Below are 17,583 nucleotides of genomic sequence, written 5' to 3' on the forward strand. Positions count from 1 at the left end.
CTGTTACATGGAATTTAGTTTTTTGGATGTTGACATTTGTTTGTTTTTGAACCATGGTACTTTGGTTTACGTGAGAAATTAAGAGACAGCAGATCTTGCTTTTGTTCATTGTAAGTGCCTCAGCAAAGGCAAATAAGCTTTCTTCCAAATGTGTGCTTTTTCAGGAAATCATCAATGAGTGGGACGAACAGGAACGCATAGCCCAAGAGAAGGCCGAGCAGGAAAGCAGCCTGTACAGATACCGGAGCAGGAGCTCCAGAACGGCCCTGAGCGAGGAGGAGGAGGAGGAGCGGGAGTTCAGGAAGCAGTTCCCGCTGCATGAAAAGGTCGGGTGCTGACATCAGGGTTTGTCTGAGAACGAATTCCCTTGATACCACACACCTTCCCTTCAAGTGTTTTCCCCCACCTTTCCATTTTATTGAGATATAATTGGTACACAGCACTGCATAAGTTTAAGGTGTACAGCATAATGATCTGACTTACTGTGCTAATCATTTCATGGCATAGGTAAGTTTGGTGAGCATCTATCTTCTCATATAGATACAAAATAAAAAATGTTTTCCCTTGTGATGCGAACTCTTAGGATTTACTATATAACTGACCTACACTATGTTAGTTCCTGTTACGTCCCTTTGAATGGTTTTGTAATCTTTCAAATATATCTTGATGCATATAACTTGCTACTTCATTTTCTTGATCATTCACACTTTCCCCCTTCCTTTTGGTCTGATTAGAACTGGACTTTGACTTTTAAAAGTTCAATTGCTCTAACGTTATTTACAGGACTTCGCAGATATTTTGGTAGAATCATCACTGGAGGAGGAAAATGGAACTTCAGATGGGCAAGAAGAGGAGGCCGTCACCAACCCCGCCCTCCTGTCCCAGAGCTCAATGAAGGCTGTGATGCTGATACACCAGCAGCTGTGTCTCAGTTTTGCTCGGTCCCTCTGGTACCAGCAGACTCCACCAACACACGGGGCAGAGCACTACCTCAGCCTGTTTCTGTCCTGTTACCAGACTGGAGCATCTCTTGTGACACACTTCTACCCCCTGATGGGTATGATGGTTTACTTTGTTATATTTGTGGGAAATCAAAACAAACAGAAGTGATTGCTACTTCTGGAACAGTTAAAATTATTACCTTCCTGTTTTTGCTAAATTCCTTATTGATGGAGTTTCCTTAGCTTAAAGGGCTTAAGCTAATTCCAAAAAATTGATTTAAATTTCTGCAATAAAGATGAATTTTCATCCTTTGAATACTTTGGGTAAAGGGATTAGGAAAATAGGGATACAGGCTTAGTTTAAATGGTCTTGTTTCTCTGCATTATTTCTGATTTCATTCTAACAGCTTCAGTGCTTTTCAGATGAAATCATGTGTGCCTGGGAGCTCAGAAATTAATCTCACAGGATATGGTTTGATGCAGTTTCCCACATGACTTCATGAGTTATTCCATGCAAGTAGGAAAGAGACTAAATTTCATTTCTGCCTCCCAAGAAGAGCTGCTAAAACTGGGAATCTGAATCCATCAAACCAAACTCTGCACCCTCTCAACTACACATGGAGAATATCTGAGTTCCTCTGTGTATTCCAGAAACTTGGCAGATTTGGACGACTGCTGTGATACTAGGGCCACGACCTTCTAAGCCTGTGTTGCTTTGGGTGTGAAAGGCATTGAAATAATCTGCTCCAGTTAGTCCTAGTTGATGGTTATCTCTTAGCATGTTGCTGACCTCTTTGTAACCTGGTACTGACTTTCGTCTGATCTTGTGAACTTCATAGGAGTTGAGCTGAATGACCAGCTCCTGGGCAGCCAACTCTTGGCCTGCACCCTGTCCCATAACACTCTCCTTGGGGAGGGGACCTTGGACCTGCTAGTGAAGCCTGACGGGCCCTATGACTTCTACCAACACCCCAACATCCCGGAAGCTCGGCACTGTCAGCCTGTGCTACAAGGCTTCTCAGAGGCTGTCAGGCAGCTGCTGCAGGACTGGCCAGGGCACCCAGCGCTGGAGCAGGTAGGGAGGGGAGAGGAGGCGGCCTCCCACCACCCCGGGGTGGTTGACTTGCACTTTGGAAAACACAGAGGTTTTTTGGAATCACCGTCCAGTGAGGCGCTGTTCACTGTAGGATGAACACATCAGGTTTTTTGGTTGCTCAGGGCTTGCCGTCCTCACACTGAAGTGCTGCTGTGCTGCTCTCTTTGTTCAGACCCAGCCTGACACTAGCAAGGGCCTGGCTTTCTCAAGGTTGGCAGTTTTAACTCAGACTTTGCTCTGTGGTCTTCATAAGAGTAATTATCTTATCAAACTCAGTCTTACTTTCAGAGGAACGCAGCAGGTAAAGCGTTTTTCTCGGGTGGGAAGTTTCATCCACAGCTTTCACAAGTGATTGTATTACAAAGCAGGGCCTCTGCATGAAACTTCCCTCCAGGCCTCTCTTCAGTACCCCGTGACTTAGGTGATTGGCCGTCCCACGGGGACGCTCAGATCTCTTTTTCTTTCCCTTCCCTTCTGCAGCTGCTGGTGGTAATGGACAGAATTCGTAGCTTCCCACTTTCTAGTCCCATCTCAAAGTTCCTGAATGGCTTAGAGATCCTCCTGGCAAAGGCACAGGTAAGATGATTCTCTGTCTGGTCCTCAGTTTTTAGTCAACTGAACATTGACTCTCTTGTGACATCTTTATTTTTAGGGGACAGGATGTTATAGTTTAGGTTAGAAAAGGATGAACTTCCTTGGTTTTTCTGACATAGGGTCAGATCATTGCGAGTGAAGCCATTGCTTCCATGGGGCACGTGGGGGACCTGCCTCACCTGTTCTCAGGGGTGAGACGCAGTGTCCACTGGACCTGAGGGCTCACTCTTCCAGGACTTCCAGGTTGGCCTGCAGACCGGCTGGGGGGCCTGCACTCATTGCCGCCTCAGTCCTCTCACAGCCTCTGAAGTGGCCAGTGCTTCCCTGATTTTCAGATTAGGGCTCTGAACTTTGGAGGCGTCAGGTGACTAACAACAGGCATTCAGACTCAGGTCTCTAAACCCTGTGCTTTTGCCTGCCTCTGAATTCGGCTCTGTGGGAGGTCTGTCAGATGACCAGAAGGAACTTGAAGCTGGAAAGGCTGGATGTAAACTCATTACTGTTATTAGTAAATCAGAATTAAAGATGTTTAAGGTCCCAGTGGTCTTTGCTCAAGAAAAGTCCAGGGTGTCCCTGAGGGAGGAGGTGTTTAGGGGACTGAATAATGGCCACGGTAAATGTTGTCTTTGTTTCTTCAGGATTGGGAGGAGAATGCAAGTCGAGCTCTGTCTCTGCGGAAACATCTTGATCTGGTCAGTCAGATGATCATCCGTTGGCGTAAACTGGAACTGAAGTGAGTGGTCACTTTCCTCCTCTTCCTGAACTTAGATGTTGTAGGTACATTGTCTTTTGATAGTTTGTTTCGTCAGAGTTTATGTAGTATGTCAGCTAGAGAATGCACTTTCTAGTCATTAATCACAGAGTTAAAAGCAAGGCATTGGCATGACCTTAATAGAGACCAGACAACAACGTGCATTCCTGAGGCAGCAAACTGGCAGCTTCTCCACTTGGGGGGAGAGAATAGTGAACATTTAGCTCCTGCTTCTGTGGTTTCAGATGTTTGAATGGGTTTCCTTAAATGCTTCCTTGGGCTCTTCTCCCATGTTCCAGCTGCTGGTCTATGAGTTTGGATAACACCATGAAGCGCCACACTGAGAAATCCACCAAGCACTGGTTCTCCATCTATCAGATGCTTGAGAAGCACATGCAGGAACAAACAGAGGAGCAGGAAGGTAATACCTGTCCGTCAGTTCCCGGCCTATTAGAGTGTCCAGGCTAAGCTTGATGTGCTGCAAAGTGTGGGATTTACCTGCTGCCATGTGTCCTGCCAGCAGTGCTTTCACAGAGGATGTGTCATTTGGCTTCATGGTATTCCTGAGAGGTCAGCCAAGAAAACTGTGTAGTTCTTTTCTTACTAAGAAGAAGAATGAAAGGTTTAAGTGACGTGCCCAAAGTCAAGAGACTTAGTCATAAGATAAGGTTTCCTTATTCTCTCTGTCCGTGAGACAAGTCAGAGAGAAAGTTTCTGTCTTGGTAGGTAGTAGTTAACATGCTTGAGTTAAAAGAGTTCCCTCCATACTTGAAATAAGCACCTCATAATTCAGTTTCATAATTTGCTTTGAGTGCATTTAACACACACCCTGAGTGCAGATATAGTTTTAAAATCAGCTTGGAATTTGGCTGTGGTCCTTGCTTCAAATCATCACTTTAATTGGTGTGTCTATTTGATGGCCATCCCTCAGGATATCCCATAGTAGATTGTGTGCACGATGTGTAGCAAGTGATGGTTGCAGGCACATGTTTTCCTCTTTGATACTCTAAAGATGACAAACAGATGACCCTGATGTTGCTGGTCAGCACGTTACAAGCATTTATTGAAGGATCTTCACTGGGAGAATTCCACGTACGACTTCAGATGTTACTGGTTTTCCATTGTCATGTCTTGCTGATGCCACAAGTTGAAGGAAAAGGTAAGGAGATATATATATATATATATATAAAATATTTTTTTCTTTAATTTTACCCTACATTGTTAAAATGGTTAGGCTTTGAATTCTCCGCATGAGACAGGTGTCTTGTTGAATACCAGCTTTTAAACAAGACACTTTTAGTTGTCTTTTACTTATGTGACTCAGGTTAGATATGGAGGAAAACATTAAAGTCAAGTACAGGCTGGTGATAAGTGAAGCCTTGACTAGTGAACTGTGACAGGGGTAAATCACCAGATGCAGACCTTGGGAACCGGCGTGTCGAGGTAGCACATCTTTCTGTCTAGACAGTGCAGGAGTCCGGCTAAGCTTCTGCTTGATCCAGGCCATTGTCAGGTTTTTGTTGATCTGGTGAGAGCCCCACCACATACCAAGTAACTGCACATAAAACTGCTGCTGTCAGCTTCTGTCCCTGAGTACAGCAGTTTAGATGAAACTGTCACTGGGAAATGAATATAGATTTCTGTGATTGGGCAGTCAAGGTGAGCTTCTTAATATGCCATCTTTTAAAACAGACTCAGTTTCTGCTGACTTTACAATAAGATTCCAAGAAAGGGTTTGAAATTGTGAGTTTGGCGCACCAAAAGTACAACCAAAAAGTCCACTATAAACTGAAATGAAAAAATAGGGTAGTGTCGATAGCATGCATCTCTGGGAACTGCTAACCCGGCTCCCCGATGAGCCGTTAGATAATCTGCACGTGCTATGTTGTGCTGTGTTCTCAGGGCCTAAAGAGTAAGGAGGAAGGATTGTCACTGAAATGTCGAGCTAGTAGCACATGCAGCAAGTGTGATCTTTTTTTTTCCCTTTTTGTTTCTTCCAGATTCACTTTGCAGTGTTCTGTGGAATTTGTACCATTATTACAAGCAATTCTTGGACCAAGTCCAGGCCAAAATTGTGGAACTTCGTGCCCCCCTAGAAAAAGAGCTTAAAGTAAGATGCATAGCTGTCATGATCACTCTTGGGAGAACAAAGCAAGCAAATTCTTCTTATTTAGCTCTGTTGTTTAATCCATTTAACAGTGAGGCAGGGGGCTGTGGGGAATGGAGGTGAGCATTGCAGCTGCCAGGTAGGATGTGGGTTTTGCATTTTGTGGCATTGGCTCCGTTGCTGACCTGGCCACGTGTGTGAGGGTTCAGTGGCGTGGCCCCTGAGAGGGTCACCACAGACTCCGTTAGTGCCTGCTCCCCTGTCTTGCCCAAGCCCAGCTTCCGCCTCAGGGGTGTGCTGTCTAGTGTTGGTCCGTAGGCTGTTGAGGTGCTGTGGGGTAAGGAGGATCCTTTTTGATACCTTCAGTGGTTGTGGAACCAACCCTGGCTTAAGCTAGAGTACACAGTGACCTATGGATTATAGCAGCCTTTTTTGCCACTGCTTTGAGAAAAATATATGGTTCCTTTATTAGACTTGTTTTATTTGTTCACTGAGACACAGCCCTGTGTTTGGGATGGAGTGTGCTCTGGTCTTTGGCAAACAGATGATCTAGAAAGAAACAGAATGACAGCAGCTTTATAAAGCCATTCTTTGAGCTTCATTTATTTTACAGGAATTTGTTAAGATATCCAGGTGGAATGATGTCAGCTTCTGGTCTATTAAACAATCTGTGGAAAAAACACACAGGTAATTCATCTTTTAAAACTGGAGGTGACCCAAACTCAGAATTTTTGAATAGTAAGAGGCAAGACTACATTGTTACAAAGGCCAATTTATTAAAACACACTAGACTGTTTTGCTGTCCTCCCAACACTGCATCTACACGCCCCACCCAAACCCAAAAAAGCAGAATCTCCCTACAGGAAGAATTGATGTCCCTGGAGGCAGAGCAGGCTGTGTGCTTTGGAAGGTCGGTGCTCCACCACCTGCTCACCTCTTACCTTGGATAAAGTGATCCTACCATTTCAGAAAAGGAAGATGACAATACTGCCATCTTTTCCTTTAAAAAAAAAAAAAGGAAAAAAAGATGATTATGAGTTTCTAATGAGCTCATTGAATACCAGAGGCACGAGTTACTAAGTTATCTATGTATACATTATGATGTCATTTATATATTTCCTCACTTTTTCCTCACTTTCCCTCCTTTTTTTTTCCCCCCCTGCTCATCTCTGTCATTATCTGGGGCCAGGACCCTCTTTAAATTCATGAAGAAATTCGAAGCTGTCCTGAGTGAACCCTGCCGGTCATCCCTGCTGGAGAGTGACAAGGAGGAACAGCCTGACTTTTTGCCAAGGCCAACAGATGCAACCGCGAGTGAGGGGTCCCCCATTCAGAGTCTGAACAGGGCCCTGAGGGAGACCCTGTTAGCCCGGCCAGCAGCTGCGCAGGTATTAGCTCGTGGGATGGTGTTTGCTTACTCCTGAGCCAGTCAGGTGGGGTCTGTGCTTAGCGTGGGAGTAGTGTCCTTAGAAACAAGTGAGGAAATGCCTTTGAAATCTTTTTCTTCGATCTAGTGTATGATTTCCGTCTGCCCGACCCTACTGCAGAATAGGGCAAAAAGCATTAATCCTGGTGCTGGAAGTTCAGTGTTAGACTGTGGGAAACATCGTGGTTACCTGTGAGGAAGACATGAAGCCTCGGTTTAGGAATAGGACGATGAAACTGCTGCACGGGGGTGAGCATGTGCAGCAATGTGCTGGTTTGTCGTGCTTGCTGATGACCATGGTGTAAAAACTTACGTATTCTCAACATGGAGTTTCAAGCACCAAGAGTTAAAAGCTGGCTTCCAAAATTCCTGAAAATTTAAACAGTCATCAAGGCCTTGGGTGAGCAGGTCTATTACAGGACGGGTGTCCCTGCTCATATCATTGGGTGTGGAGAGCACTCTTGAGAGAATAATCACTTTTGCCTTCTTACGCTACTTTCTACCCTGGGTCTAGAGTTAGCAGTGGAGTTCCTCGAGGTATTTTAAATATTTTAGTAGTTCAGAAAGCATAGTGGAAATTGAGCATATAGCCATGATATGGCTGCACACAATGATACAGCCACCAAATTTATTTTCTTTTGATTGTATTAGTCAGCTCACTGCTTTTGTCGTGCTGATCAAATTTTTTGATTTGCTGTTGATGATAGCATAGGAATTTCAGGAATTCTTCAGGAAAACAAGGAATGAAAATATGCCCCCGATGGATGAAAGTTTCCCCCTCTGTCTAACACCCCTTAATCTGATTCCTTCACTTGATATCTGGATTCCTGGTATTTGAACTGTCAGTCAGGAATCGGGGTGGGGAGAGACAGTACTAGAAGTAGGATTTGGCGTGTGATTTAGTCTTGCCTGTGTGTCTGAGAAGCAGTGCAGCACAGCACCTTAAAGGTAGCAGGTGTGCTGTTCACTCCTTGAGTTCGCAGAGCAGAGGTGCAGTCCCCTGTGACGCGCACAGGTGGCATCGTGGCGGGTGGGGACGGGGGCCTTGTACCACAGGGATGTAGCAGCAGCTGTACACTCATCTAAATATCCGAGGCACGTGCCTATTTACATTTTGATGATGACACATTTGTTGTTGTGAGACTTCAGAGGTGGGAAGAGGAGAACTTCCTGTTGCTGGGCCAGGTGTGTGTGGAGGGCTACAGCATTTAAATTCAGCCCCCATGCAGGTTCGTGCTGTTACTGTTGTTCTTGGCAGCCAGACTAACCTGTGCTCTGTCTCCTAGGCCACGGTTCCAGAACAGCATCAGGGTGCTCCTCTCCCCATGGAGGGGGAGCTTCTGCGCCGCTTGCCGAAGCTTGTGCACCGAATGTGGAAGTTGTGCCTGACGCTGATGAGGGGAACCCCCCTGCCCCACCTCGTAGAGGGCCTGGACCAGTTCACCGGTGGGTGTGCGCCTGGGGCCAGGGTCTCTGCGCTCTGTTAGCCCCCGTGGCCCGGAGGGCTGGAATTAGTTATCTATGCCCTTTTTGACATCTTAAACAGTGTTGAGCAGTAAGTTGAATAAGCAAGTTGGGTTATAAACTAGCAGAGCCCAGACACGGGAGCCAGCTGAGAGCCTGGACACCATCATCGTGGTTCCTGTCTGTCCTCCTCTTGTGCAGACGAGTGTGGTGTTACCCTGTTTTCTATAACAGCCTTGTCCCAATCAGCTCTGATTGGCTGGGGACACGAGTAAAGGGGCACTGCAGTGGGTGTCCTAGAGTCTCTAAGCTGTCCCCACCTCTCAGAACGTGGTCTTTTTTGAGTTAAAGGAAAAGGAAGATTCATCCACAGTCCTCTTTTTCCTTCACTGCAGAGAGGCGTGGCAGTTTCATCTCTCTGACTGTCCTTGCCCTGGGAAGCTGAGAGCCAAGAGTGGCTCTGCAGTGTAACAGGCCCGGCTGGGAAGGGAGTCCAGCACTCAGTAGATAGTTTGGGCCTCCCCCCAGCACTTGGCTCACCTCGGCCCACCCGCAGTGAGCGTGCTGTCAGAGTGAGGCTGGCCCTTCAGCAGGGTAGCAGTCCGGTCTCTGGGAGCTCTTTATTTATAAAATTTGTTAGGTGATAACCTGATACCCATTGCTCAAGGCGTCCTGCCTGCCCGAGCCTGAGGGTGAGGGTGTGTGGGGTGCAGCTCCCACGTGCATCTTCTGGAAACGACACACATTTGTAAGATTGCAAAGCATTCTGTGGTCTAACTCTCCTTCAGTGTCGCATTGTGTGTGTAGTGTTCTGGCTCTCATCTGGCGGACTAGACTGCGCGCATTCGTTTGCTGGGGCTGCTTCGACAAGGACGAAATGCCCCGCGAACAGCACAGGGGTTAGGAGTGCTGACCCTCCGTCTATAATTTGGAGCCCTGTGTATCCTGGTTCCGCATCCACTTTGCAAGTGCCCTGGGCTCTTGTGGTACTGACGGAGTTACCGTTGAAAAAAAAAATGCACGTGTAAGTGGACCCACTCAGTTCAAACTTGCATTGTTCAGGGGTCAACTGTACCACATACTGGGTAGCTTAAACAATAGAAATTTATTTTCTCGCAGTTCTAGAGGCTAAAAGTCCAAGATCAAAGTGTCAGTAGGGTTGGTTTCTTCTGAGGTGCTCTCCTTGGGTTGTAGATATCTTCTCTGTGTCCTAATTGCCTCTTCTTTTAAGGATGCCAGTCAGATTGGATTAGGGTCCATGCATTTGGCTGCATTTTACCTTAGTTGTCTCTTTAAAGGCCCTGTCTCTGAAAGCAGTCACATTCTGAAGTACTGGGGATTGGGACTTTAACATGGATTCGAGGGGACACAGTCAGCTTGTGTGACACTGCCTCGTGTTTAGGTGCTCATGGATGTCCAGAAAGGCAGCTTGGTGCTGAGGAAAGAATTGAGTCAGTTCAGCCAGGGTTCAAGTCCTGGCTTCAGGTCAGCTCTTAGCTGAACGGCCTTTACGAGGTGACTAGACTTCTCTGAGCCTTTCTGAGCAGTGACAAATAAGTGCTTCTGGAGCTGTGCACATTAAAAGAACATTTACCAAGTACCAGGTACAGCGTAGGGACTCAACATGTGTCATGTTTGTTGGAAATTTACCTCAAGGTTTTAAAGTTCCTAGCGTGAATCACTACACGTAATCCATGCTCAGTAACTGCTCCTTGCTTGCTTGATTATAAAACCCCTGAATAAAAAAAGGAATAACTACTTTTATTTGGGTTGTTTGTTATCAAGAGATAATGAAGCCTCATGTGTTGTTATTTTTCTTTTTGCTTCTTAATCTTTTGAGTTATTGAGAATTTACCAAATGCTACGGACTATGCTAGTTACCCAAGATACAAAGACAAATGACACCTGGCCCTTGTTTTTCAAAAGGTCCTTGATCTTGGGTAATTTGAACACATTAGAAATTCCTTGGGATTTCTGTTTTCCCCTGCAGGCGAAGTAATTTCCTCTGTAACTGAGCTGCAGAGCTTAAAGGTGGATCCCTCTGCAGAGAAGGAGAAGCAGCGATCAGAAGCCAAGCACATTCTCATGCAGAAGCAGCGAGCTTTAGCAGACCTCTTTAAACACCTTGCAAAAGCCGGTAAGGCTCTTGCTGAAAACCTGATGAAGTATAATCACTTGCCTTTAGGAAGAAAAATGACAGGGTGATTTGGGGGACGTTTCTAGAGATAGCTGAGATGGTGGGAAACAATGTGGCAGGCCAAGTTGGGACATGCCATGCCAGGAGTTCCAGGCACACATACGAAAATCCTATGATGAACCATTTTTGATTCCCAAACAGTTTCACAGTTTTGTAATGTTTCTCAGAAACCATGTTTTTTTAACTTTTGTCACCATGTGCTAAACAGTACCCACCCTTCCAGTGTTGTACAGAGAGCAGTGCTTCTCTGATTCGTGTACAAGTCACTTGGGGAATCTTGCTGAAGGGCGGAAGTGGAGTCTGTTGCAGAAGGAGTAGGGCAGGGCCTGAGCGTCCACTTTCTGACAAGCTTCTGGGCAGTGCTGTTCCCAGGACTAGACAACGAGCGGTAGTGGTGTGGGGGCAGCAGGGTGGGGCGCATCCATTCTCTTCTGAGTTTCTGTATTTAAACACAGGCTGTTTATTTCCTAGGTTTGTCATATCGCAACGGTCTTGCCTGGGCCCGTTCAAAAAACCCTCAAGAGATGCTTCATCTCCACCCATTGGATCTCCGAAGCGCACTGTCTATAGTCAGCAGCACTCAGGAGGCTGATTCTAGGTTTGTGTTTTTAATTACAAAGGAAGCAAGTCACTTAAAACTCCATGGCCTCATTTGCCACAGCGGGGATAACAGCACTTCTGTCCTAGCTTTGCTATGAAGGTAACATTTAGAAAGGTGCCTGGCTCAGGAATGGCAGGTGGTAAGCACTCAATAAGTGTTAATTTTCTTTTTTTTCTTTCCTTTTTCCCCCTCCCTTTTCTTTTCTTTCTTTCATTAGAAAAGGTAAAGGAAGAATGAGAAACATTGGGTGGTGTGGGCTCTGCTGGGGGTCTCGTGGGGTGAAGAAGACAAGGGTCTACTTTGAGCATTTAAAGCAAGTGCTAGGGGTTAGTTAGTAATTGTTAAGTTTCTTTTCATTTCTCTTTCCTCCTTGATTCCTTCTCTCCCGTTATATTTTTGGTCCTTTGAGTTTCCTTGATCTGAATGTATAGGTGAAAATCCATGAAAGAATGACCACATTTCTAGCTATTCCATATACATAAACCTGTTATAAGTTCTCACATGTTCTTGAATTTGAGAGCCTATAAGCTTTGGAGACAGAGCTCCCTCTGTTGGTAACCACAGCAGAGGTTGTGGAAGTAAGCTGAGTACAGCATACATGTATATTTCCTTTGTTCAGTGGCCCTCTGAAGTGCTTCAAATTTGAATTTGCAACATTGTAAAAAGTAGAAATTTTACATAAACATTCTGGATTTTCAGTTTTTCTGGAAAATTTGGCCGAGTGAGCTTGCTTTCCCACGTGGTGAGAAGTTGGCTATTGCGCCCTCCTTTTGATAGGATGCGTGCTGTCTGTTCTCTGTGGTCAGCAGCAGTGCCTGGTGCTTCTCCCTCCCCAGTGAGGCCAGGTGTCATTGCCATGTGTCATTTTGTGCTTGGCTGTCCTTAGTCATGTGTGTTATCCGCGTGGCCCCTGAAGGCATCAGAATGTATGGTCCCTCGCCTCTACTGCCAAGATAACTATAATGTTTTTTTTAAAATTTATTTTAATTTTTTTGCCATTTCAAATGAGTTGGTTTAATTCCAGGTGGTACAGAATTCAGGATGGAACAAAGACTTAAGAGCACATTTTGACAGGATTCTGGACTGGGTTTATGCTGATTTCACATCTAAGGTAGAAATGATTGAGATGAACTAAAGAGAAGACGAGCCGCTGTATGATTTTTTTTTTTAACGAAAGTTTATTCTTAAATGTACAATAGGTTGCAAGACAACACTTCATTGTAGCTACAGGTGGCAACAGATGTTATGGCAGGGAATCCAGATGTTTAAACAGGAATGGAATTAAGGATCATCATTGCCTCAGGCACAAGGAACAGCTTACTTTTTGCCAGGTTTCTTGATTCCACCTGTGGCCAGGGGACCTTTCCCCGCAGCCTTTGCTTTTAGCTCCTAGAGTTTCTTCTGCTCCTCTTTTTGCTTCTGCTTGAATGCCTTATCTTCCTCATCCATCTTCTTGGCCTGCTTCTTGGGCTGCTTCAGGGGCTTCTTGCCACCTTCATATAATGTTTTTATTAAGGAAACCGTATTGTCATAATTTACCTCCCCACTGTACTTCCAGTGCTAAGTACATGATACATGCTTTGAATGAAGGACTGATGGGTGCTTGACTGAGTGGGTCCTCACAGAAGTAAATCTGTTCAGGCTCTCTTGGCTTTTGGTTGTGACTAAATAGACCAGTCTCTGAGTCTGCAGGGTCTGGGGTGGAGGTAGTGGTTTTAATTATTAAGTCACATTGATTTCCTTTCCAGGCTGCTTGCAGAAATCTCATCCTCGTGGGATGGGTGCCAGAAATATTTCTACCGCTCCCTTGCACGGCACGCCAGGCTTACTGCGGCCTTAGCAGCTCCTGCCAAGGTAGGATGGTAGTGCCTTGGGCTTGAGGGGCCCAGGGACACTCCTCGCTGTTCATCCAGGGCTGCATCTTCAGATCTTGTCAGGTGATCACAGCCCATTACTGGAAATGACTGCGCTTTCTGCAGAATATCATTAAACTTAGAATATTAATCAATGTAATTTTGTGCTTAATCAGAGTGTCTTATAATAAGTCCTGTCACTCACATTTGCTGGCAGGACCAAATGCATAATAAAAATAACGGAAGAAAAACAGCACTGAGAATGCCATCCTCAGATCTTTTCCCCTTTGTGAACCTAGAGAAGACCACTAATACTCAATTTTGGTGTTAAACCTGGTTCCCGTTCATGGCACGTCAGTCATCTGTGAAAGTGTGGTTTGAGAAGTGCTGCTCACAGAGGTGAACATGTCACCTCTAGAGGGGACACATCCAAGCGTCCCTAAGCCAGGGCTCCCCCGGAGTGTGGGACAGCACTTCCCCACGTTGCCTGGGTGGGTGTGGTGTTTGCAGCCCCTCAGCACGCTCTTCCCTCTTCCTCCCGCCACCAGGAGATGGGCGTGGGCAACGTGGAGCGGTGTAAAGGGTTCTCGGCACATTTGATGAAGGTGCTGATCCGACAGCGGCGCTCCCTGACCACGCTGACGGAGCAGTGGATCCTCCTCAGGTATCGGCGGACTGGTTGCATCTGTGGAACGAATTGGGGAGAATCGTGTATCAGCTCAGAGTTGCTGCACGTGCTGCTCCTAATCGTGAAACAGAGTCTGAGGCCTGGAGAGGAGGGTGGGGTTTCCCTTGGCTCTGCCCCCCTGGTTTTGGCAGCACCCCTGGGGGATGAGTTCAGGGCCAAGTCAGACAGTAAAAATTGTCATGGCTGAACCACACCTGGGTCGAGAATGAGGGCATCCATGGTCAGCAGTCCGTGCGGGCGGAGGGACAGGGTTCTTGGTATCGGGGCACCCCAGTCTCTGGGCACAGATCAGATTTGAGTTGCCTTCAGTTTACTAGGCTTTGTGGATTACAGAGTGCACTTTGCTGAGCCATACAGGGCCATTCCTCAGTGGAGATGCTTAGGAGATGAGGGTGGCTGGGAAGCTGTCATCTGCTGAGTGGGCTCTTGGCTGAGAGGTAGTATTTCTAGGCTGTAAGTACTTGAGCGTCAGCTGTTTTCTTCTCGACTCATACAAATTTATCTAGCAAAGTACTACATTTACTAGATTAAAAAAAAGTGGCTGGCCTGTTAGATGTGAGAGCGCTGTAGGGGGCAGGTGATAAGCAGTGGGGCCGATGCTTCCCTGCTGAGTACTGGGAAGGCTTTTTAACAGACTTTTTACTTATCTGGGGAGATCTTTTCTTGATTATGTGGAAAAGCCCATACTTTATTCAGAAGTGAGTGAATTTACTGTTAAAAACATCTCAGTGACAGTGTGAGGAGCCATGTGTTTTCCCTGTGGGTTTGTCTCTGCACAGGAACCTCCTTAGCTGCATGCAGGAGATTCACGGCAGGCTGGCGGGGCCGCCCACCTACCCCGTGGCCTTCCCGCCTCAGGATGGGGTGCAGCAGTGGACGGAGAGGCTGCAGCACCTGGCCATGCAGAGCCAGATCCTGCTTGAGCAGCTCTCCTGGCTCCTCCAGTGCTGCCCCGGTGCAGGCCCAGCTCCAGGCCAAGGCGATGTCCAGACACAGGGTCAACCTTCTGCCCCCGACCTAGAAGGCCCAGAGCTCACCAAGAGGCAGCTTTCCGGTGCAACGCTGGACCTTACCCCATCAGATCTAAGCTACCCATCCCCAGTTCCTGGAAGTCAGCTGCCTGCTGGTTGCCGGATGCGGAAACAGGACCAGCTTTGGCAACAGTCAACTGTGAGATTAACAGAGATGCTGAAAACCATTCAGTCAGTGAAAGCTGATGTTGACAAAATTAGGCAGCAGTCTTGTGAGACTCTGTTTCATTCTTGGTGAGTGTGCGTACGTCTTTGCTCTTCCTCTGTGTGTGGGCCCTTGTTCAGAGTTTAGTAATGGCGTGAAATGATGAAAGGGGTTATGCCTCAGTCCTCAGTTTTCCGGTGGACTTGCATAGTGCTTTGTGGCATATGTCTAGCTGTAAATCTCTAGATACAGTGAATTTTAGTGGTTGGAGGGGAGGGGTATGGGGGGTGTACCACCTTCCTTTCAACATTGTGGCATTTCTGTTGTTGCAGGAAAGATTTTGAAGTTTGCTCTTCTGGGCTGAGTTTCCTGTCCCAGGTGTCAGCTCATTTGCAAGGCCTAGAGTCCTTGTTCATTCTTCCAGGGGTAGAGGGAGAGCAAACAGACTCACAAATGGCATTAGTTGAGAGCCTGGAATACGTAAGAAGAGAGATCAATAAAGCCACAGATGATTTTACTGCCTGGAAGACACACTTGCTCGCCCCAGGCAGCCAAGGAGGTAAGGACTGTTGTTCAGCAAGGGACTAAAGGCCCAGCATAGGGATGATGTCGCGGAGACTTCAGTCCAGGCGGTCCTGAAGGCACATTGTGTTTTCTAGAAGTGTCTGTCCAGGGTTCTGAGGCGGGCAAGTATGGTCGGAGCCCACAGCTCTTGACTTGCGTTGCCTCTTTAGTTTGAGTCCCTTGCCTCTGGATGCTCATTACGTTGCTCACTTTAAAGCACACGTGTGGGGGCAGCCCAGGCCCACTGCAGTTCCGGGAAGTTCTTTCGACTGGAAAGCTGAGGGCTGACATTTGGTGTTCATATGCACCATCTTAACTATTTTCATATTTTTGGCTTTCTTTTGGCAATATTGTGGTAATTAATACAAGACAGTAACCTTATAGGCTCATCTGGGCAGGGAGCGTGTCTCACTCATCTCTGTTCCCAGCACTGCGTGACACAGTGGCCCAACCATGGCAGGTGCTTAAGCACGTGGCTGTTTATTAAAATGACAAATGAGGACTGTTAATGGTTTCCAGGGGCACTGAAGCAGATGAGTAGGTTTTTAAAAAATTGTTTTGTACCATGTTACTTTGCTAGGAAACCAAACGCTGGATGATGGGCTTGTGGAGGATTTTTCAGGGCAAATGGAAACTGCCATCCGGGCCATCCTTTATGCGATCCAGAACTTAACAGAAAGACACAGTAAGAAAACAGAGAGCACTGACCACACAAGGACACAAGAAGAGGAGGGTATGTCTGAAACTGGGGGAAAATTAGCTTCCCACTTGATTTAATTTTTAGTTGATGGTCCATTTTTGGGGCTAAATATTTAAGGACAAATATTGGAAATGATTATTGGATGAAATGGTGAGGAAAGGGTTTATTTTCTGTTACTCAACATGTCGTTTTTTTCTGTGAATGAAAGAGGCAGCAGGCTTTGAGAGACTGCAGTCAGGACATCTAACCAAAATCTTAGAGGACGACTTCTGGGCCGACGTGAGCACTTTGCACGTGCAGAAAATAATTTCCGTCGTCTCTGAGCTGTTGGAGAGGCTGAAGTCATACGGCGAGGATGGCTTAGCGGCCAAGCACACGGTAACCGGTGGTTCTTGACAAGCTCCTTGCCATCTGCAGTGGGCCAAGCAGGGGCAGAGGGAGTTTCTCCTCGCTCCACACGGTGGTCCCAAAGCAGGCCTCCTCAGCCAGATCACTAAGAATTTGATCTGTTTGTACATGTAAACCTCATTGAGAAACTTTGGAAAGCTCAGGGCTTGCTGGCTAAGGGTTGCAGTTGTAAGGCGCATAGGTGCAGAAATGCTAGCAGTCAGAACATCCATTACCTTGGGGCTCTTTCACACCCCAGTCACGTACTCCTGGGTGTATGTAATGCTAATAGTAGGTGTTGCCGCCAGCACTGAAGACTCAGTGGCCGCACCAGGCAAACACTACTCCCCTTACAGTATGCCGAAAGAGGATGACGTTGTCATCTCCCTAAGGCCAAAGAAGCAACTTATTTTGTAGGACTAGTGTGTTATTCTTTAGCACCGCCTCCAGCGCCAACTTTGATTCCCAATAGAATAAATATTTTTTAAAAAGCAACCTTGTTAACTGAGACCTAAGTGACTGAGAATTGAAGGTATAGTTTTGTGAGGGTTTGTGTGAATAAGGAAGAAGTCTCAGTGAGCAGACGCTGTATATCTGTGTGTAGATGAAACGTACCATTGTGACATTTGGTGCACTCACAGTGTTGTACAGCCATCGTCACTACCTAGTGCCAGAACGTTGTTACCCCCCCCCCCCCGCCCGGGAAGCCTGCTGTGAGCAGACCTTCTCATCTCTTCTGCCCCCAGTTCTTCACCCAGTCCTGCTGCTTGTTGGTGCGCCTGGTGCCCATGGTCTCCAGGTACTCAGACCTTGTCCTCTTCTTCCTGACCGTGTCCTTGGCAACTCACCGCAGCACTGCCAAGCTGCTCTCCGTGCTCGCCCAGGTCTTTGCGGAGCTGGCTCAGAAGGTAAGGGCTGTCACGGCAGCACCACGGGGCAGCAGGTGCCCAGGTATTCCACACCCACCAGGATTTGGTGCAGTGAGCTGCTTTATTTTGATGACTTGCTCCCTCTGTGGGTTTTCTAAGGCTTTGTCTG

The 17,583-nt window shown here is 46.7% G+C and overlaps 1 protein-coding gene and 1 pseudogene across 2 annotated transcripts in view; one reads left to right on the forward strand and one right to left on the reverse strand.

Moving 5' to 3' along the window:
- The window catches only part of MDN1 (midasin AAA ATPase 1), a 139,620-nt gene that overhangs the window by 98,420 nt on the left and 23,617 nt on the right, over positions 1–17,583 (forward strand). For both annotated transcript variants that reach the window (XR_004138165.2, XM_064486858.1), the window contains exons 64-83: positions 165–326; positions 784–1,057; positions 1,781–2,016; positions 2,518–2,613; positions 3,270–3,364; positions 3,682–3,803; positions 4,395–4,541; positions 5,383–5,492; positions 6,103–6,176; positions 6,679–6,877; positions 8,202–8,361; positions 10,370–10,516; positions 11,048–11,174; positions 12,926–13,031; positions 13,579–13,694; positions 14,498–14,983; positions 15,227–15,453; positions 16,039–16,191; positions 16,367–16,536; positions 17,292–17,453. Coding sequence is in view for 1 of the 2 variants with exons in the window: in XM_064486858.1 (XP_064342928.1) it covers positions 165–326; positions 784–1,057; positions 1,781–2,016; positions 2,518–2,613; positions 3,270–3,364; positions 3,682–3,803; positions 4,395–4,541; positions 5,383–5,492; positions 6,103–6,176; positions 6,679–6,877; positions 8,202–8,361; positions 10,370–10,516; positions 11,048–11,174; positions 12,926–13,031; positions 13,579–13,694; positions 14,498–14,983; positions 15,227–15,453; positions 16,039–16,191; positions 16,367–16,536; positions 17,292–17,453 (3,369 nt within the window). In the remaining variant the exon portion in view is untranslated. The remainder of the gene's footprint in view (positions 1–164; positions 327–783; positions 1,058–1,780; positions 2,017–2,517; positions 2,614–3,269; positions 3,365–3,681; positions 3,804–4,394; positions 4,542–5,382; positions 5,493–6,102; positions 6,177–6,678; positions 6,878–8,201; positions 8,362–10,369; positions 10,517–11,047; positions 11,175–12,925; positions 13,032–13,578; positions 13,695–14,497; positions 14,984–15,226; positions 15,454–16,038; positions 16,192–16,366; positions 16,537–17,291; positions 17,454–17,583) is intronic.
- On the reverse strand, positions 12,342–12,737 carry LOC116154340 (translation machinery-associated protein 7-like; annotated as a pseudogene).

The sequence above is a fragment of the Camelus dromedarius genome, chromosome 6 (genome assembly GCF_036321535.1).
Source record: "Camelus dromedarius isolate mCamDro1 chromosome 6, mCamDro1.pat, whole genome shotgun sequence".
Classification (NCBI taxonomy): domain Eukaryota; kingdom Metazoa; phylum Chordata; class Mammalia; order Artiodactyla; family Camelidae; genus Camelus; species Camelus dromedarius.